General features: G+C 41.6%; 1 protein-coding gene across 1 annotated transcript; it reads left to right on the top strand.

Annotated features, from left to right (window-relative positions):
* Nucleotides 1–3,469: 3,469 nt before the first annotated feature.
* GPRC5D (G protein-coupled receptor, class C, group 5, member D) lies at nt 3,470–15,513 on the top strand. Its single transcript, XM_006866044.1, has 3 exons — nt 3,470–4,364; nt 14,229–14,296; nt 15,442–15,513. Exons 1-3 carry the CDS (start codon nt 3,470–3,472, stop codon nt 15,511–15,513), a joined length of 1,035 nt encoding a protein of 344 aa, XP_006866106.1.
* The last annotated feature ends 6,239 nt before the right edge of the window (nt 15,514–21,752 follow it).

The raw sequence follows: 21,752 nt of genomic DNA on the forward strand, positions 1-21,752 counted from the left end.
GCAGCCATTTAACCCCTCACTGGACTTTTTGAGTGAATTCTCATGGAAGTCACATTTCATCATCTGGTAAATCCTTTCACCCTCAATTTAAACTTCAGATTTGCCTTTGCAGCTGCTGACAAACCATAATGATGCCCAAACCAAGTAAAGGGGAGGATATCCACATCTAGAATTTTCTTCTCTCAAAGAAGAAAATTATTTTTTTAAAGTTAAGGAGTCTCTAAACATAGAACACCAATTCAGAATGCGTGTGTCAAGGGTTTATTAAGTTCCTGACTTATTTGCAGGTAGTTTTTCCATGATAGAGCAGCTGTGAAAGATCTTATCACTAAAAAGTACCCTCCACAAAGACCTGGGATTCTACCAGTGGAATCATTCAATTAATCCATCCATCCATCACCTTGGAAGTGCCCATACTGGGCAAGGTATTATGAGAAATTAGATCTGGGACCTGACCCCAGGTAACTATGACAAGTTAGGGAATGAGATTCATACAAATAAAATAGCAATAAATTATATACAAGGCAGAAAATATCATTCTTATAAATTTGCTTAAGGACAGACCCTAAATGTTTTAGAATTCATGGTGATCCTTGAGGCTGAATGATCAGGGAAAGCTGTAGAATAAGTACTGAACCAAAAGATCCGTTTGAACTCACTAGCCGTTCCTCAGAAATGCTATACAGGGCCACTAAGAGTCTGAACCAACTGGATGGTTGAGCAAAAGGCGATTCAATAACAACAAACAAGCTTACATCTACTTGTCTTTTCTTATTTTTTCTCTGCTGAATTGCCTGTTGCTTACCAATACAAATATTTTCCCTACCTTTAAGATACAGTTGTTATTGTTAAGTACCATCGAGTTGGTTCTGACTCATAGCAACCCTGTATAGGTTTCTGAATAGCGACTGGTGAGTTTGAACTGCTGACCTTATGATTTAAGCCAACCTTGAGGTCAAGTGTTTGTCTTATGGCACCACACAAGGATTCCTCTTTCTTTGTTGTTGTTGTTGTTATGTGCCGTGGAGTCGGTTCCGACTCATAGCGACCCTTTACAGGGTTTCCGAGGCTGTAAATCTTTACGGGAGCAGAAAGACTCATCTTTCTCCCGCAGAACAGCTGGTAGTTTCGAACTGCTGACCTTGCAGTTCACAGCCCGATTCGGAAGCACTACGCTATCAGAGCTCCTTTCTTTCTTTGTAGGGCAATGGAAAAACTCAGCTAGATTAGCCACAGGGCCTGGAGATCTGAAAGAAACAGAGATTAGATGGGAAAGGTAAGGCCAGCTCAAGGAGCATCTTGAAACAAGACTAGCATGGGGATGGGGGTCTGCAGAAGTTAATATCTAGGAAAAGAACCAAGAGTGAATTTTGGGGAGCAGTTGGCATAGGTCAGACACTAACCTGTAGATTTTATTACATGTCACCTCAGGAGAAAATTAATCCATAATACCAATATCACCTTAAATTGTGAGTTCTTTCATCTTGAAACATAAGAATATCCTGATAAATTAAGACTCTGGCAAGGATAGAGGAAATGATAGTCAAAGACTTGGGCAGTGCCAGGAATGACTGGTCCAGTTAGGGGCCTGCACCTAATGGGCAGCCAGGACCTGGGCAAGGATCTGCAAAAGAAGGGTGGTGGTTGTATGCCACTGAGGCAATTCTGACTCATAGTGACCCTCTATAGGGTTTCTGAGACTGTAAACCTTTATGGGAGCAGAAAGCCTGATCCTTTCCCCTCAGAGCGACTGGTAGATTGAAATTACTGAGGTTAGCAGCCCAGCCTATAATCCTCTACAACTACCAGAACTCCTACCAAGATAGAGTAATAGAGTAGAACTTTTCCTTTGGAAATTCACAGGTTTGCCAAACGTTGGGCTTTTTAATGTTCTTAACCACTCCTATGGGCCAGTGAAACTCTTATTCCTTTGTTGAATTGGATGCTGTTTTGAATATCACAATTAATATCAAGATGTGGGAAAGTCTCCAGAGATGGCTTTTCTACAGAATATATCAGAAGAAGAGAAAAGTGTCCTATTGTGAGGCCAACTGAGATTCTTTCAAAGCTTCCTGAATACATGGAGTATCTAGGAAGGAAATAGTTCTTAGATTTATACCCCTTCAGAGCCACCCTCAGACCAAGGTACCTCTGGTCAGCAGTAGAATGAAAAATAATTGTTCTCAGCAAAGAAATATCTGTAGAAAAGTTGCTGTGAAACTGGAATAGGTGTGTCTTTCTGTCCTTCCGGTCCTTTTTATAGGTGCTGCAAAAACTTGAGTGAGGGCCTACAGTTCTTCCGCCCATTTGGGAACAGATTAAAGAAGCTGAGGTTGTCTCCTTCTTACTCATTGGGAGTTACAACCTCACTGCCACTACAGCCTCAGCTGCCAGAGTGGACACAGGGAAGGTAAGACGGAGTCAAGGAGCCATATCCTAAGCCATCTGACTTGGGAATTACTAAAGGGGAGTAGAGTTAGGGGTATTTATTTGTAAGGTACTTTTTTCCAAGTGAATATGTGGGTTGTTTTTCCAGGCCACCTCAGTCAAAACACAGACTTTGGTGTTTAACTGTTCAAAAAGTTATTTGAAATTTTATCTAATTCTTTGACAAATAGCAGGTGTTTAATAATAAACAGTAGGAAGACTTGAATTGAATTCAAAGTAGGAATGGTCACTAAAATTACAGAGAAAAATCATTCCTTCAAGAAGTGGATCAGTGTTTAAAATGACCAAAGATCCATTAATTCTAGAGCCTGCTATTGCTGGATTTCCATCCACCATGCAAACACTGTTATATCCATTTTATGAAAAAGATTCTGCATTTGCCTTCAGAAATCCTTGGTGAAGATAGTGACTTAGATGTGGATGAATTAGCTAGAGCCCCCAAAAGGAGTCTCTTCTTTTTCCAGCAGAAGGATGGAGCTCAGCTGCTTTTGAAGGTGTTAGATTGCTTTCTCATTTCTCTTACTGATATCCCATATAAATTTGGGGATAATATATGTGACAAAAAGGAGCCCTGGGGTGCAGTGGTTAAAATGCATAGCTGCTAATTTAAAGGTCAGCAATTTGAACCCACTAGCCACTCCTTGGGAGAAAGATGCAGCAGTCAGCTTCCATAAAGGGTCACTGTGATTTGGAACCAACTTGATGGCAGTAGGCTTTTTATATGTGAGAGCATTTCCTGTCCCTTTGGACAATGTTCATATACACCTTTGAATTTGTTTTTTCATTGTTTATTTTTCATTAGGAAAACATAGTGTTCAGTTAAGTACCAGGAGTCAAACAAAAGCTATTTTATTCAGTATCTCCTAGTGTCTTCATTTTGAAATAAGATGCATTACAGTGTCCTGCCCAAGATTATCTAAGAAGTATTAATGCAGGTGAATATAAAATGATGGGTTTATCTTCTCTTTTTCACTATAGGGGATCAGAAGACCATCCTCGTGAGGGCCACCTCTAAGTCACCATGGATGATGACTGCATTAAGTCCACTGAGGACTATTTTCTCGTCTGTGACACCGATGGGACATGGGGCATTGTTCTGGAGTCCCTGGCAGCAATTGGCATAGTGGTTACAATTTTGATGCTCTTGGCATTTCTCTTCCTCATGCGAAAGGTTCAAGACTGCAGCCAGTGGAACGTCCTCCCCACCCAATTCCTCTTCCTTCTAGGTGTTCTGGGACTCTTTAGCCTTGCTTTTGCCTTCATCATCCAGCTCAATCAGCAAACTGCCCCTGTACGCTATTTCCTCTTTGGGGTACTTTTTGCTCTCTGTTTCTCATGTCTTTTGGCTCATGCCTCCAATCTGGTGAAGCTGGTTCGGGGTAGAGTCTCCTTCACTTGGACGACCATTCTGTGCATTGCTGTCGGTTGCAGTCTGTTGCAGACGATCATTGCCACTGAGTATGTGACTCTCATGATGACCAGGGGTATGATGTTCATGCACCTGAACCCCTGTGAGCTCAATTTGGACTTCGTCGTACTCCTAGTCTATGTCCTCTTCCTAATGGCCCTCACATTCTTCGTCTCCAAAGCCACCTTCTGTGGCCCCTGTGAGAACTGGAAGCAGCATGGAAGGATCATCTTTATCACTGTGCTTGTCTCCATCATTATCTGGGTCGTGTGGATCTCCATGCTGATGAGAGGCAACCCACAGCTCCAGAAGCAGCCCCAATGGGATGACCCCGTCATCTGCATTGGTCTGGTCACCAACGCATGGGTCTTTCTGCTCCTTTACATCGTACCTGAGCTCTGCATTCTCTACAGGTCATGTAAGCAGGAGTGCCCTTCACCAAGCAACACCTGCCCAGTGCCAGTCTACCAACACAGCTTCCGAATGGAGAACCAAGAGCTCTCAAGAGGTACTATCTGGGGGTGTGGGGGACAGGAAAGTTCCCGTGTGGGAAAAACAGCAGAGAAATAGAGCGAAAGGATGAGCCAAGAAGAAACGAAAAAGGAGTGGGTCAGATTTTAGGTGGGTGGCTTGGTAGTTTAAGCATGAAGAGGAAGACACCCAGAATCCAGAGTAAACTTTTAAGAAAAATTAGTTCTAAGATATAGAGATTTATGGGGAGAGATCAAAACAGGAATGAATCAAATGCTCCAAATAATGAAGGTATGGCTCTGAGTGCTCACGCTCAGTAAAAGCCTACCACAAACTAGGCTTGCACTATGCAGTTGCATGACATGTAAGTCCAGCTGCTTTGGCCATCAAGGGCAGAAGTCAGTCTTGGCCATAGTGATTGTCATTTTTTAAATGTAAGTTCCATAGTTAATTTTGCCAAATACAATAATCAACTGATTCACAGGGCTTACTACCTCATTAATGTCACAAAGACCAATAGCTTCTGGAAAAACTTTTCAAGGTTTACAAAAAGTGACTGGAAGAGTCATTAAATCTGATCCTGAGTAAAGGTTCAGTCACTAGTAGGAATAAAACAACTTGCTTATGTGACATTTTCATCATAATTTCTGAGTCATATTTTTATTCTTATGTAAGATGAAGCCACCTGACTATACTTTGCTAAGTAATAAGGTATGTTGTCAATGACAACAAGGATGCTTGACCCCCACAACCTTGAGGAAATAGTGGCTAATTTCAGTTATCTGGAAATATGTCAAAACTAATTAATTCCTTTCTAAAACATCTGGCCTATTATTCATAACCCAATATCATAGTTTTACATCAATTTCTGTGTCTTAATAGGCATTTGATTTCTCACAATTTATTTCTAATGTGCAAAGATGATGCTATTTTATATACTGCACAGCGCATATGATGTTCACTAGACTCAAACAATTAATAGAAGCTTTCCTTTTAAGTACACACACTTTTTAGAGCTGTAATCTATGGGTAATTACAGATTCAAATTAAATCCTGTTCAGATAGATGCATCAATTAATTCTTTTCAGCTCAGTTGACCAAGAGTCGGAAATTGTCACCATGCATGCTTCCTATAAAAGTTTTTAACAGCTTGTTGATGACGCATAATCAGGTCACAGAGGTTTGTGGTAGAATTTCAGAGTTCTTGAAAGTACGTCTCATAGTCCTCAGCAGAACACAGGTAAAACTGCTCATGTTTTTTTAAAGTAATTTTCCAAGAATAGAAATGAAAAGCCAGAGAGAGAAGTATTTGGAGTTTCATAACAACCCAGTCTACACTGGGACTTCTAGTGACCATTATTCCATGCCCTAAAAATAATAGGCAAGTGTTCCAAGTTTTCTAAGGATTGCCAAAGCTGAAGAGCTTTGGGAAAGTAGAGTGTTACCTGGTTTGGTCAGGACTATACTTTTATCCATGGAGTCCTGGTATAGTGCTGTGGGTTAATGCGCCAGACTATAAAGCCATTTGAACTGCAAGGTCAGCAGTTCAAACTCACTAGCTACTCCTTGGAAACCCTATACAGGGTCGCTATGGGTCGGAATCGACTCGATGGCACTTAATAACAACAACCTGCTTTTATCCAAGCATGATTATAAAAATATTCTGCAAGTGGTACTCAACACCAATGTGATAAGACACCTGGTGAAAAAAAACAGTTATCAGTAGTATAGTAAGCAATGTTGGCAGTTCAAACCCACAAGCCACTCCTCAGAAACCCTATACAGCTGTGAGTCAGAATTGACTCAACAACACTTAATAACAACAACAACTGTATAGTTTAAAAAAAAAAGTTTGCTCTGTGTTTAAGCAAACTAACCAGAAACTGAAGCTCAAAATATAGAACAAGAATTTAAGTAACCTAGGGAAAGACAAACGTTAAAAAAAATTAGAAGAATGAATGCAACTCACTAAAGAGTAAAGATTTATACCTAGCTAGCAAAAGCGCACAAATAGATGCCAAACAGTAAGTCAAAAAAGTACGAGCATAATCGCAGTAACTTGAAAAGTCCTAAGTGTTGTCAAAGATCATAGGTGACAGTGAAAAGAAGCTTTGCACTGTCCTTGTTTTGGTTTACTCAAGAAACAAGGACCAAAAACCAAAATTTACTGCTATTGGGTTGATTCCAACACCTAGTGACCCTATTGTTGTTGTTAAATGCCCTCGAATCAGTTCAGACTCATAGCGACCCTGTACAGGGTTTCCCAGGAGCAGCTGGTGAGCTTGAACCACCAACCTTGCAGTTCAAACCAACCTTGAGTCCAGCACATTAACCCACAGTGTCATACCAGGACTTCTAATAACCCTATGTTGTTGTGTTGTTGTGATGTACTGTGGAGTCAGTTCCAACTCCTAGCAACCCTGTACAGGGTTTCTGAGACTGTAAATCTTTATGGAAGCAGAAAGCCTCATCTTTCTCCCACGGAACAGCTGGTAGTTTTGAACTGCTGACCGTGAGGTTCGCAGTCCAATTCGTAACTACTACGCTATCAGAGCTCCTTAATAACCCTATAGGACAGAGTATAACTGCTCTATCGGGTTTCCAGGGCTATAAATCATTACGAGAGCAGACAGTGTCATCTTTCTCCTTCAGAGAGGCTGGTGGGTTTGAACTGCCAGGTTAGCAGCCCAAAGCCTAACCCACTACACCACCAGGGCTTCCATGCTACACAAACAGGCTTGTGGTCAGCAAGAACAGCCCTGCCTTATGCTCATCACTGGTCAGTCTCTCAGAATACTACTCCTTTCAGTTCTAGGATCCACTCATGAGATGTGTGGGGAATCTGGAGAAGTTCTATGAAAACCCACAAAGATGATTAAAGCACCATGATATCAGACCTATGTGGAAAGGTTAAAACAGTGAAACTAAGATGGCAGTTCTTAAGTGTTGTGTATCATTCTCATAAGTCTATGAGATGCCTCTCTCAGAGTTCTATGAAAAAGGCCCAAAACACTTTTCAAGAAGTTCTCACTCTAAATTCAGTGCTAAAGCCCAAAACCAAACCAGCTAATTGGATTTTGACTAGTAGTGACCATTTATAGGGTTTTCAAAGGAGTCCCGATAGCATAGTAGATTAGAACTGAGCAGCTAAACTCAAGGTCAGCAGTTCAAATCTACCAGTTGTTCTGTGGGTGAAAGATGAGACTCTCTGCTCCCATAAAGATTTGCAAACTTAGAAACCATATGCAGGGTCCCTGTGAGCTGGAACCAACTAGATGGTACACAACCACCACTACCACCGCCATAAGGTTTCCGAAATCTATAAATCTTTATAGAATTAGACAGTTTCATCATCTTTTTCTCAAGGAGTGTATAGTGGATTTGACCTGCCAACCTTGATACCATAAGGTACTAAGACCCAGTATTTTGTTTGAGTCTATGAAGCATACATTTGTCATGTGGCTCTTTTGATTTATGCTGTTTGTAGTTGTGACTCCAATCACATAATTATTAAATTACCACTGGGCTATGGAAACCAGCTGAGAGAAGAGTAGGGAGAGGGGTGATTAGCTGCGAATTTCACAAATATGAAGTCCTCTGTCTAAGTGGCTGCTGTCCTTTTGCTTTCCAACTCCAAGTAAAAATAACGGTAGAAATCAACTCAACCCAAAGCATGAGAGATTTAGATTAAAGACGAAAATAGAGTTGGTGAGCACTGAAACAGATCAGCAAAGGGAATTAAGGATGCTATTTCCCTGAAAGTATTTAAAAAGAAGATTACATTCTATCTCTCTGAAGTGGCTTAAGAACTAAATTCCAAGATACAAACCCATCTGGATGGAGAATTAAAATGCAGTTAAGCATGTTGCTACAAGACCTCAAACAAGTGGGTGCAAATATTCTTTATGTTATAAATTTGTTCCTGGAAAGCTGTATATAGTCATTGAACTTTTAAAGTCACTTGCTCTTTTAACTAAGTGTTTCAAATGTAATATGATTTGCAGAAAGCTTAAATATGAAAGAAAATCCTCTATGAACCTTTTTTTATAAAAGGAAATATTTTCTTTTAATTACTGCCTATTTTATCTGCTGGAGTCCTGGTGTGGCATTATAGAAAAAGAAATGACTGCTAACCACAAGGTTGGTGGTTCAAATCCATTAACTATTCCTCAGAAACCCTATTCAGGGTCACTATGAGTCAAAACTGACTTAATAGCACTTAAAAACAACAACAAATTTTATCTGCTTTTGATTAATTAGAATTTTGTTATATATCAAGTTTGCTAAAAGCAAAGATGTTCTTTATTGAACATATAAGTATCGCATCACTGACTGCATTTTTGTATCCAGTGTTTGAGTTTGAACAAACCTCGTATGATAATTTTTTAAGGAACTAGGACAAATATAGGAGGTCTGGGGGACGTAGTGGATTGTATATTGTGCTGTTAAGTGCACAGCTGGCAGTTTGAATCCACCAGTCCCTCCATGGGAGAAAAATGAGGCTTTCTGCTCCCATAGAGATTAGTTGTTGTTAAGTGCCATTGAATCAGTTCAGACACAGTGATCTGTACAGGGTTTCCAAGGAGTGCTGGTGTGTTTGAATCACAAACCATGCCGTTAGCAGTCCAGTGCTTACCCTACAATGCCACACTAGAACTCAGGAACCCTACTTAGGGCTGTATGAGTTGGAACCAACTCGACAGCACACAATAACAGCTGGTGTTGTTTGTGGTTAAGTGCCATCGAGTCAATTCTGACTCACAGCAACACTGAATAGCATTTCCAAGGAGCAGCTGGTGGGTTTGAACCACCAAACTTGCAGTTAACAGCTCAATGCATATCCTACAGAGGCACACCAGGACCCAACAACAATAATACAAATAAAATCAGCGTATCTATAGAACATGAAAATAGGTCAATAAGGTGAACCAAGAGAAAAGGGTTCCTGCAGATATAAGCTGTTTAAGTTGTTTTCTTTAAAAACACCAATTTTGATGAACATAGTCCTCTTTTACAATTCATTCTCTCTCTTTTTTTTTCTTCAAGGCACTTACCTTACAAGGGGAAACCCAATTTGAATGGTTCCAAGTAGGATCATTTTTGTTTGTTCTTTTGTGGGAAGTGGGTTTTGTTTTGTTTCATCAACCTGAAAAGCCACAGATCAAAGAGAGAAAACTGAAATATAGCAGGGAAAAAGACAGACAGGCATGGGCAGGACGTGTTTGCATGGTCTGAGGACAGATAAAGGGAGCATCAGTGTGAACAGGCAGCATAGGACAGTAGAAAGAACAGATGCTGGCCTCACACACCCTGGCTTTGAGACTCAACTCTGCCTCTTAAGAATTCTGAGAACAAACCATGTTCCTCGACCTCTGGGAGCCTCAAACTTTTTTATCTTTAAAAGATGATTACAATGTCCCTGCCTCCTCTACAAATAAATGCTAGTGTTGTTGTTGTTAAGTGCCATTGAGTTGGTTCTGACCCATAGCAACCCTGTGTAGAGTTTCCAAGGAGCAGCTGGTGAGCTTGAACCACTGACCTTGTGGTTCAAACGACTTTGCAGTCCAGCGCATTAGCCCACAGCACCACACCAGGACTCCATAAATGCTAGTAGGTTTTGCTTATTCTACTGAGATTTCACATCCTGAGCTGACTACAGGTTTAATACAGAGAAAGCTTCTACTTTTGATAAATTCATAAACAATCACTAGTGCTGTAAGGACTGGGCTGTTTTAGATTATGTCTGCCCTGAAGAGACAAAATGTTAAATAAAAATTAGTTACCATAGGACTGAACGTGAAGGAGTCTTGTCATAACACAAGGAGCAAAGTTAAATCAAAGAGTCAGTTCATTCTGCCATATAGAAAAGAAAAGCATGTTAGTTATCACTGACTCTAACCCCTCTAAGACGGGTCAGTAGGAAGAGTATGATTTAACATCAAGTATAAATACACCTAAGGAGCTCTAGTAGTGCAGTGGTTACGAATCGGGCTGCAAGCTGCGAGATCAGCAGTTCGAAACTACCAGTTGTTCTGTGGGAGAAAGAAGAGGCTTTCTGCTCCCATAAAGACTTACAGCCTCAGAAACCCTATGCAGGGTCGCTCTGAGTAGGAACCAACTCCACAGCACATAACAACAACATAAATACAACTGGTTTGGAGCTGTGGGCTAATGCGTCAGACTGCAAAGTTGTTTGAACCACAAGGTCAGTGGTTCAAGCTCACAAGTTGCTCCTTGGAAACTCTATATAGGGTCACTATGGGTCAGAATCAACTCAACAACAACAACTAATAATGGAGTCCTGGTGTGGCACTGTGGGTTAATGCGCCAGATGCAAAGCCGTTTGAACTGGTTCAAGCCCACCAGCTGCTCCTCGGTAAACCCTATACAGGGTCGCTCTGGGTCAGCCCTGACTTGACAGCACATAACAACAACAACAACAACAACCAATATTGGAGTCCTGGTGTGGTGCTGTGGGTTAATGTGCCAGACTGCAAAGCCATTTGAACTGCAAGGTCAGCAGTTCAAGCTTACCAGCCACTCTTCAGAAACCCTATACAGGATCGCTATGGACTGGAACCAACTCGATGGCACTTAACGACAACAACCACCAATAATAATCATATTCGAGACAGTACATATGGGGTTTTCTATATAGCATCCCCTAGTTTAAGGACTTTGCATGGGTTAATTGACTTAATCCTCAAAGCAACCTTTTGAAATAGATTTACTATTGTAATCATCTTTTATTCTCATTGGGAGACAAAGGGAATAAAAGGTCAAGGAACTTTGTCCTAAGCAGCACAACTAACAAGTGAGAGAACCAAGTGGTCCTGCTCCAGGTTCATGAACTCAAAGCCTGTAAGTGTGAACCCTACACTACAGCTGTGTCTGTGATCTAGAACAAGAAACACACATTGACCAAGTGCCTTAGAGCTGAAGCAGCAAAAAAGTAGACCCAGTTCCTGTCTTCCTGGAGCTTACAGTCTGGTTAAAGAGACAGACATTAAATAAATAACTCTGTGTGTGTGTGTGTGTGTGTGTGTGTGTGAGTGATTATTCTATGACAGTGTGAAATTATATTTAGGAATCTTTTAAATTATGTCCAGTTTTAAAAGTTGAATCAAAGTTTGTATTGTATCAAGACTAAAGGGACCTTAGAGACAACGTAGTTCAGTCTTTTTATTTTTTCATTGAAGAGTGAGATGCCCAAGGTTGCATGGGTTATGCTGAAAGAGCAAGGAATGACCCAGTTGTAGCACTCTTTCTCTGGAAAGTGATGGTGGTGATTCTTTAGCCTCTTCAATTATTAAACACAGATGTTCTTCTTCTGAAGACAGAAAAGCTATCAATCTACAACCTTTCTGCAGTGCAGTCAGTTACTAAATAGGACTCTTCTAGACGTAGAAACTTTCTAACTGTGTAACTCCCATCAATGACTGAGAGTAGGACTATGCAAAGTGAGGTGATGTGGCTCACCAAGGGGATTGGGTAGCTTGAAAATAATGTAAATAAGGTACATGGTACCTTGCAGGGGGCGAGACCAGGCAAATATGGTGTATAGAACCCTAATAAGGGTACAAGTTCATTTTGCCATCCTGCTAGGCTTAAAATGAGCCATCCCAGAGGTGGAAAAGTGGGGGGATCTTTCCAGCACTGGATTGAAAGAAAGAATAGCCAAGAGTGGAGCATCTGTTCTTTGGGTCTGAGATCCCTGTGCTGAACCTACTTGATGCAGGAAACAGAGAACTGTGACACCGGACATGGCAAGAGATGGTGAGAAGCAATTTCAAAAGTAATAATAAAACCAGCAGCAGCAGCAGAAGCAGCAGAGCCTGGCACAGGACAGAACAGTGGGTTACCCGGCCATGGAGTGAGAAATCCCCACTATTCTTGATGGGTCTGGGGAAAGAGATGGCAGCAGAAAAGTTCATCCTTCAAATCTGAAAGAGCCACCGGCAGTAAATTACTTAGTATGACCCCTTTAGCCATAGTCTTTGTAACTCCCACCAAATTACTACGTTTTTGTTGTTGTTGTACTTTTGAGTTGGTTCCAACTTATAACAACCCTGTATATGATTTCTGAGAAGCAGCGTGTGGGTTTGAACTGTAGATCTTGTGGTTGCAGCTGATCCTACAGAGCTGTACCAGGAGTTCTAGGACTGGGTTGTTGTTGTTGTGAAGTGCCACTGAGTCGGTTCTGACCCATAGTGACCCTGTGTAGGGTTTCCGACAAGCAGCTGGTGAGCTTGAACCACCAACCTTGTAGCTCAAATGGCTTTGCAGTCTGGTGCATTAGCCCACAGCACCATACCAGGACTCCTCTAGAATAGCGTTGTTGTTGTTAAGTACCGTGGAGTCAGTTACGACTCATAGTGACCCTGTACAGGGTTTCTGAGGCTGTAAATCTTTATGGGAGCAGAAAACCTCATCTTTCTCCCGCGGAACAGCTGGTAGTTTCGAACTGCTGACCTTGCAGTTACCATTGGTAACCACTACAATTACCTCTGGTAACCACTATACTACCAGAGCTCCTTAAGGACTGGGTTGTTGTTGTTAAGTGCCATCGAGTCCATTCCAACTCATAGCAACCCTGCATAGGTTTTCCAAGGAGAAGCTGGTGAATTTGAACCACCAACCTTGCAGTTCAAACAACTTTGCTGTCTGACACTTTAGCCCACAGCGCCTCACGAAGACTCCTAAGGACTGGGTACAGCTATGCAAATGCGAGGTGCTTGTGACCCACAAAGAGGATCAGATAGTTTGTTAATAATGTAAATAAGATACATGGTACCCTTGTGGGGGTGAGACCATGCAGATGAGGTGTATAGAACCCTAACAAGGGGATTGGTTAGTTTTGCCGTTCTGTTTAAAATAAGCCACCCCAGAGGTGGGAAAGCAGGATCTCACTACCATCAAGAATGAAGAGCCAGGAGTGGAGAACAACCTTTGGACCCAAGATCCCGGATCTAAACCTCCTCACTCTAGGAGACAGAGACTTGGGATACCAGAGAGAGCAAGAGACATAAGAAGCATTAACAGAGAATGGCAATAGTAAAGGGGCAGCAGAGGCATCAGAACCAAGAGTCTGGCTTGATACAGAGTGGTGGACTTCCTGACCCATGGAGTGGAGCGAGAAAGCTGAGTACTTTTGTGCAGGAGGCTTGCTGGCTGAATGGGGTGCCTCTGAGCATTTACTGCCAGAGTATAACGAGCTTTGTAACACTTGTCTGTACACAGCAGGGGCTAGGCCCCTGGGGTTGAGGTTCAGAGAGAAACGTGCTTGCGGATACAGCTGAAAAGAGGTCTTGATTAAAGAATTGTCTCCTGAGAATTTCTGAACCTGAATTGTAAACTGCTGCACCTCAGAAACCCAATACAGGGTCACCATGAGTCAGATCCGACTTTCAGCACTTAACAACCACAACCACAACTTCCCTATAAGCCCCATAACTGTGAGTATGGTCTGTGAATTCTGTGTGACCATTGCAATGAAGAATTATTGAACCCAGCTAAGAAGTAGAAAGTGCCACCGGTTGGTGTCATAATTGGTAAACCGCTTAGAGGGTGGAGTCATGTCTGACGTCTGCCTCACAGGAATCAGCCTTGAGCAGCTAATGCGGATGATCGTAATTCTTTCTTCTCCTCTTGAAGTTAGAGGTCAGCTGTCACCACAAGCCATTTTTACACTTCCTCAATGACTTCTAAAACATTTTTAGATGATGGATTAAAAAAAAAAAAAAAAAAAACTAAAACTAAGAATTCTTTTATATAGTATTTTCTTGCCTTAGTGAGTTCAGAAGCCTCTCTGGCAAGCCACTGAGTCTTCTCATTGTCCGGGTGTGCTGTTTCCACGCGAATCTCTGACACTAACTCAGCCCTTCCCTCCTTTGGCTTTCAGCCCGAGACAGTGATGGCGCTGAGGAGGATGTAGCATTAACTTCATATGGTACCCCCATTCAGCTGCAGGTAAATGTACTCCGATACTTTTACCAGAGCAAGCACTCCTTACTCAAGAGAGCCTTCGGGCTTCATTTCCAATGGCATTTACCAACCTGAGAGAGGAGGGGCAGGACAGGAACATCCCTAGAGGTGTGTGGCGCTTGAGCCAACTACAGTTAAGCAATACCAGAGCAATGTAACAGAGGCATGTCTCACCTTCTGCCTCTACCCAAACCCTTCCCAATCCTCTCTGCCACCGCCATCAACGAAACATGTTAAATCAGGTGAATGTCCAAGCGAAAAAAAGGCAACTTGCCAGGTTTGTGTGAGTGTGAAGAGGAACAGAAGGCTCACCCTTTTGCCCTGGGGATAATAGGAGATTGTTAATATGTGTGAATGTGGAGTTTGTTTTGAGAATCAGTTGTCTAAATGTATCTCATGGGCCCCAATGGCTGCCTATCTGAGTCACTGCCTCGCTCCAGCAGCCCAGGCTGACCCAGGAACCCACCAGCTAGGTGTGGTATCATTATCTGGATGCCCAGATGTGTGTAACAGTTATAATCCTTTCAGACAACAACAGAGGGAACGCTGCTGAACTGAACTGGAAGCAACCCGCATTTGAGTTGTGATGGCTTGCAAACACACAAATCCGGACAGCCAAAAATACCAAACTGAGACACGGTTCTTGTGTTATGGGAACCAAAAGTAACTACAATTCAAGAGTTAGAGTCTTGCTCAGTCGATTTGTCGTATGAACTTTAACACGCAATCCTAAATAGGCAAATCCCTCTAGTATATAATCTGGGACTTTGCCTTTTCCTAGAATGACATATGAATACATGTATAGCTGTAGCATTTGTTCTAATTAACCCTCTGGAGGGCATTTACATAATGAGAAAAACTTCCTTATCCCCTCCAAGAAGTTCTTGGATTCATTTCAATTTCCAGTGACCTCCTAGCTATTCTAGAACCTTGCAAAGCAATTCCTGCTAAAGACTAAGGAAGGATATAGGTACAGAAGTGCTGATTTGAGTAGGCTCAATACTTGCTTCTTTTTGATTATTAGCAAAGGATTAGATGATGACCAGGTGATAATATTTCAAAGCTAGTTCTGGAGAGTATCATCTTTATGTTGGCTCAGGAAGTTGATGATGACATTTCTTCCTTTCCAGGCTGTTGATCCCACACAAGAGTATTTAATCCCACGGGCTACACTAAGCCCCCAGCAAGATGCAGGATTGTAAAGACCACAAGAAACATGAGTAGTGAAAATCCAGAAGATGGTTTTGGGTAACGTAGCACTGACGAGCCACCAGGGAACCCACAAAGTCATGCTGCCAACAATGCACCAACTGACTCGCCTTTCCTCCTGTCTCCTAGTCTTCTCTATCTGAATCAATCATCACAAGACTGCTCTTTCAAGTATAATTACAATCTTGCTAGACACCCTACCTTGACTGCTTGTCTCTTTCTTCATTCATATAGCTGAAAATTTTCTTTCCTTAGCAACATCAGAAAAAATTGGTGCCTTTTACTAACAGGCCCAAGACTCCAGTATGAGAAATTTTGTTATTATTGTTCGGTGCTATCAAGTTGGTTCCAACTCATAGCAACACTATGCACAACAGAATGAAACACTGCTCAGTCCTGCACCAACCTCACAACTGTAGCTACACTTGAGCACAGTGTTTTTGTCATTGTGCCAATCCATCTCGCTGGGAAGGTCTTCCTCTTTTCCGCTGACCCTCCATTTTACCAAGCATAATGTCCATCTCTAGGACTGGTCCCTCCTGATAAATTAAAAAATTAGCCTCATGCTAACGTGACAAAGATCAGTAGCAATTTACTACTGGTTTACTCCTCTAGACGTTTTTTTATAAAGAGCCCCTAGGTATGATTAAAGGAGCTCTGGTAGCGTAGTGGTTATGAATCGGGCTGCGAACCGCAAGGTCAGCAGTTCAAAACTACCAGCTGCTCCGCAGGAGAAAGATGAGGCGTTCTGCTCCCGTAAAGATTAACAGCCTCGGAAACCCTGTACAGGGTCGCTATGAGTTGGAACCAACTCCACGGCACATAACAACAACAAGGTATGATTAAAGGTCCCTGGGTGGCACAAATAATTTGCACTCAACTGCTAGCCTAAAAGTTAGCAGTTCAAACTGACCCAGAAATACCATGGAACAAAATGCCCATCAATCTGCTTCCATTAAGATTCCAGCCAAGAAAACCCTATGCAGCAGTTCTATTCTGTAAGGCATTTGGTCACCATGAGTCGGTATGGACTTGACAGTAACTAACAACAACAAAATCCAACTACCTAGAATGTGTGGTAAGTATTAGAGTGGGATCCTCAGGATCCCCACAATTGGGTAATTTGAATAACATGGACCTTTTTGTGGACTTGTGAGCAGGCTGGCTTTCTTTCATGGAATTAGCATGACATAGTTGGATGGCCACAGATATGGTGAGGTCAAGAAGTGACCTGCTTTGATGAACGAGTAGTCACAAAGGAATGCCACCCTAGTTGATGCTAATAAAGGATTTTAAGTGGTAAACATAAAAAGCCCAGCCTGTCTGGCTTGATGTTTCTAATGAGCCTGCCCCATGGCACCAATGACTTGGTCTTCATTGTTCCTGCAGCCCCACACACTCTCCAGTGGAGTTGTCTGTCCTGCATGCCCAAACCCGCCAAAGTCAGACCTGTTGCTATTGAGTCAATTCCAACCCATGGAACTGAGCAGAACTACCCCATAAAGGTTGCCAGAGCTGCAATCTTTATGGGAGTGCAGTGGTTCTGTATGATAATCACTGGACTTAGAACCAACCATAAGGTCAGTAGTTTGAGCCCACCAGCCACTGCACTGGATAAAGATGAGGCTTCCTGCTCCCACAAAGGAACCAACTCAACAGCACCTAACAACAACAACAGCAATCTTTGTGGAAGCAGATACATCTTTCTCTCACAGATTGACTGGTGGGTTCATTAGCAACTGAGTGCTTAAGCACTGTGCCACCAGGACTCCTTCCTTCATACCCACTGCTCATATATAACAGGACCAGAATTCAAGACATGTTGCAGAAGGGACTTCAGGATCCAATTCAGCCCTCTCATCTTACAGATGAGAAAACAGAACCTTGAGGATATTGAATGAGTTGTCCAAAGTCACACGGGGTTAGTGGTAGATCAAGTCTTCTGACTCCTAAGCCAATCCTTTTTCAATGTGGTACTGCGGGATAATGTGCTGGACTGCAAGGTTGATTTGAACTGCAAGGTCAGTGGTTCAAACTCACCAGCCACTCCTTGGAAACCCTATACAGGATCACTATGTATGGGATCCAACTCAAAGGCACTTAACAACAACAATTTCCCAAGCCTCTATTTCTGTATTAATGTGTAAAGTGTTTTGCCCCTGAGAACCAAATGAGTTATTTCTGAGCAATAAGTGTTGGGTACCTGCTAGGTGACAGCATTTTGAAATAAAGTTAAGACTCTATGCTTTTAAGAGAGCCTTTTTAATGGGTAGCGTGCAGCCTGGATTGCTCTATAGCAACAAATAGTCTTTGAACACATACAAGGTACCAGGAAGTATGCTAGGATAAACACTAGATGAGGCAGACAACACTGTCTTAAGGGAGCTTACATTTGAATGGTGGGAGATAACACAGTGCAGAGAACTTCGGAAACAGCTCCCTCAATTCACAGATGAGGAAAAGACTGCAATCCAGGTCCCTGACTCCTGTTCAAGTGTTCATCCTCTACACCACAGGTGGGGAATCTTTTTTTCTTCCAAAGTTTATAATATAACATCGTTTGCAGACCATACAATATTATCATTTTAAAAATTAGCCTGCTATAATTGGTCAAACATTTCATTAACTCAACCCCAATTGCTGGACTGCAAAGTCGGTTTGAACCACAAGGTCAATGGATCAAGCTCACCAGCCACTCCTTGGAAACCCTATACAGGATCGCTATGTGTCAGAACTGACTTGACGGCACTTAACAACAACAACAATGTGATGGCTAGAACTGTGGTTGTCTTGGCAGGATCAGGCCAAATGATTTCACAGGCTTTATACGGCCCAAAGGGTCAACGTTCCCCACCCCTGCTCTGTACTATGTTCCAACAGTTTCATATAGTTTTCTACCCAAAAAATCTGTTACTGTCAAGTCAGTTCCAACTCATAATGACCCTGTAGGACAGAGTAGAACTGCCCAATACAGTTTCCAAGATAACAAATCTCTATGGAAACAAACTGTCCTATCTTTCTCTTGCAGCTAGTGGGGTCGAACCACTGACCTTTAGGCTAGCAGACCAGAGCCTTAATCACTGTGTCACAAGGGCTCCTTTAAAAGTTTTTGCTCCACCAAAATTAACTGCTTAAAAAAACAAACATCTGTCCCTTGTTATCAGCACTAACTAATATGACCACAGAATTTGACCTTTTGTCATTAGTGGTAATGAAGACCTGAGAGAAAAATGTTTGCCATGTTTTATGCAAATATTATGTGCCATCTATGTTTGTTTGCCAATAACCTCTTCCCCTTCTCCTGGAGATATTTTCTTAAATGCCTTTTATACCAATTTATTACTACTATTTTTAAAATAAATATATATGTATATATACCATTGTTGTTGTTGTTGTTAAGTGCCGTCGAGTCAGTTCCGACCCATAGCGACCCTGTACAGGGTTTCCGAGGGTGTAAATCCTTACAGAAGTAGAAAGCCTCATCTTTCTCCTGCGGAGCGGCTGGTAGTTTCGAACCGCTGACCTTAAGGTTCGCAGCCCAATTCGTAACCACTACGCTACCAGAGATAATTCCTTTAAAAAAATACATGGGGTGTGGGGAAGGGAGTTGTTGGCTAACAAATGTAGAAGGCACGTGTTATTTGCATAAAAATACAGTAAATACTCAAGCAAGACTCTGACCTTTAGAAAAGGGGCACATTATTTAACAAACCACATGAAGAGCCTGAAACAGAGTGTTAGTAACAAGTCATGCAGCTAACACCTGCTCTGAAAGAAAACCAGTATCAACAATCCTCTTTGTTTTTATCTAAAAAACTGACACTCTGTATAATTTGTTTTCTCTTTTGTCTAACCAATCAAAAGGTAAAACTGAATCTCTTTGTACAAAATTGCCTCGGAAGTTTACAACATTAATCTAACTGATTTGGGACTATGTCTTAACTAGATTTGGGCTTTGCAAGGAGTAGTGTCTTGTTCAGGGGTGGAATTGTACTGCAAGGTGACACATGACAGTAGAAGAGACAAAAGTCTCTCAGAAAGACCAGCAGTGTCACTCAAACAGCCTCACAGAGACCGAATGCTGTCAGGAAGACCACCAACACCACCACCACAGATCCTCTTGGGAATTTGCCACTTCCCACACTGTCTCTACTTCCTTCTGTAGGAATTTTTACACAACTAGTGAACCGATTATTTCCCTATATATCAGAACTCAGATTCCTAATGGACATTCTGATTGACCCGAGCCCATCATCATGTCCCTGACTGGAAACTCTTCCCCATCAAACTTCTTTTTAAATGACAATGAGCCTGTGGGTTGGCTGCCCTTCAGTCAGGTACTCACTATTGATCCAGTTGGCTGTGGCTGGCTTGGCTGTGTGGTATGGAGCTTGTCACATGTCTGCTCCCTCTGCAGGACGCTCTGGGCAGAAAAAAATCCTCTGGAAAGCAAGGGGCGACATAACATGAACTGTGAATGACCAACACAGGAGAGTTTCATCCAGGAAAATGTCATTTTATGCAATTACAGAATATTTTTATGAAAATACATTTTCATTTATTTTTAGTTTATGCAGCAATTCACATGAACCTTTTAAAAGGTTGCCTAAGTAGAGATCTGTGACCCTGGTCCTGGGCTGTACTCACAATCATTGTTAAGTCTGAGCCAATTGCTGCTGCTACTGTGCCAATCCATCTCCTAGGGGGTCTTGCTCTTTTTCACTGACCCTCCACTTTAGCAAGACTGATGTCTTTCTCCAGGGACTGATCCCTCCTTATATGTTTGAAATATGAGAGATGAAGTCTCACCATCCTGATTTCCAAGAAGCATTCTGGCTGTACTTCTTCCAACACTGATTTGTTTGTTCTTCTGGCAGTCCATGGTACTTGTAATATTCTTCTTCAATAGCATACTCAAATGCATCAATTTTTCTACAGTCCTTCCTATTCATTGTTCAACTTTCACATGTATATGGGGCTTTTGAAAATACCATGGGTTAGTCCTCAAACTGATATTTTTTCTATTGAACACTTAAGAGTTCTGGCAGCAGATTTGCCTACTGCAATACATCATTTGCTTTCTTGACTGCTGCTTCCATGGGTGTTGATAGAGGATCCAAGCAAAATGAAGTTTTGACAACTTCAACTTCTTCAATTTTGTCAAGATTGGTTCAGTGGTGAGGATTTTTGTTTTCTTTACATTGAGGTGCAACTCACATTTAAGCCTAAGGTCTTTGATTTTCATCAGTATTTTAAGTCTTCTTTGCTTTCAGCAAGCCAGGTTACATCATCTGCATATCGCAGGTTTTTAATGCATCTTCCTCCAACCTTAATGCCATGTTCTTCTTCATATAATTCATCTTCTTGGATTATTTGTTTGGCATACAGATTGAATATGTATGGTGAAAGAATACAACCCTGGTGCATACCTTTCCTGATTTTAAACCACTCAGTGTCCTTTTTTCTGTTCAAATAACTACCTCTTAGTGTATGCACAGGTTCGTCGTGAACACAATTAAGTGTTCGGAATACTCATTCTCTGCAGTGTTGTCCATAGCTTGTCATAATCAACAAAATAGAAAGCCTTTGCATAGTCAATAAAGCAGAGGTAAACATTTTTCTGATATTTTCTGCTTTCAGCCAAAATCCATATGATATCAGCAATGATATCCCTTATTCCATGTCATCACATAAATCTAGCTTGAACCTCTGGCCATTCCTGTCAATGTACTATTAAAGCCATTTTTTAAATTATCTTTAGCAAAAATTTTTCTTGCATGTGATATTAATGATATTTTCCATTGATTTCCGCACTCCCATTGGAATGGGCACAAATATGGATCTCTTCCAACTTTTTTGGCATAGATGAATGAGTGCCTCCAGGGCCGCATCAATTTGTTGAAAGGTTTCAATTTGTATTCCATAAGTTCCTGGAACCTTGTTCTTTGCCAATGCCTCAATGCACCTTACACTTCTTCTTTCAATATCATTGGCTCTTGATCATACGCTATCTCTTGAAATGGTTGAACATCAATCATTTCACTTTGATATAATGACTCCATGTATTCCTCCTTCTATCTTCATTTGATGATTTCTGCATCATTCAGTATTTTGCCCATAGAGTTATTGCATATTGCAAGTCAAGGCTTGAATTTTTTATTCCTTCTTCCAGCTTGAGAAACACTGAGTGTGTTCTTCCATTTTGGTTTTCTAATTCCAGGTTTTTACACAT

The sequence above is a fragment of the Chrysochloris asiatica genome, unplaced genomic scaffold (assembly GCF_000296735.1).
Source record: "Chrysochloris asiatica unplaced genomic scaffold, ChrAsi1.0 scaffold00086, whole genome shotgun sequence".
In the NCBI taxonomy this organism is placed as follows: Eukaryota; Metazoa; Chordata; class Mammalia; order Afrosoricida; family Chrysochloridae; genus Chrysochloris; species Chrysochloris asiatica.

Excerpts from the sequence above, each read along its gene's own strand:
- GPRC5D (XM_006866044.1), top strand. The coding sequence starts at position 3,470 with ATGGATGATGACTGCATTAAGTCCACTGAGGACTATTTTCTCGTCTGT. Across the intron at positions 4,365-14,228 it reads GAACCAAGAGCTCTCAAGAG|CCCGAGACAGTGATGGCGCT; the intron begins GTACTATCTGGG and ends TTTGGCTTTCAG. Across the intron at positions 14,297-15,441 it reads GTACCCCCATTCAGCTGCAG|GCTGTTGATCCCACACAAGA; the intron begins GTAAATGTACTC and ends CTTCCTTTCCAG.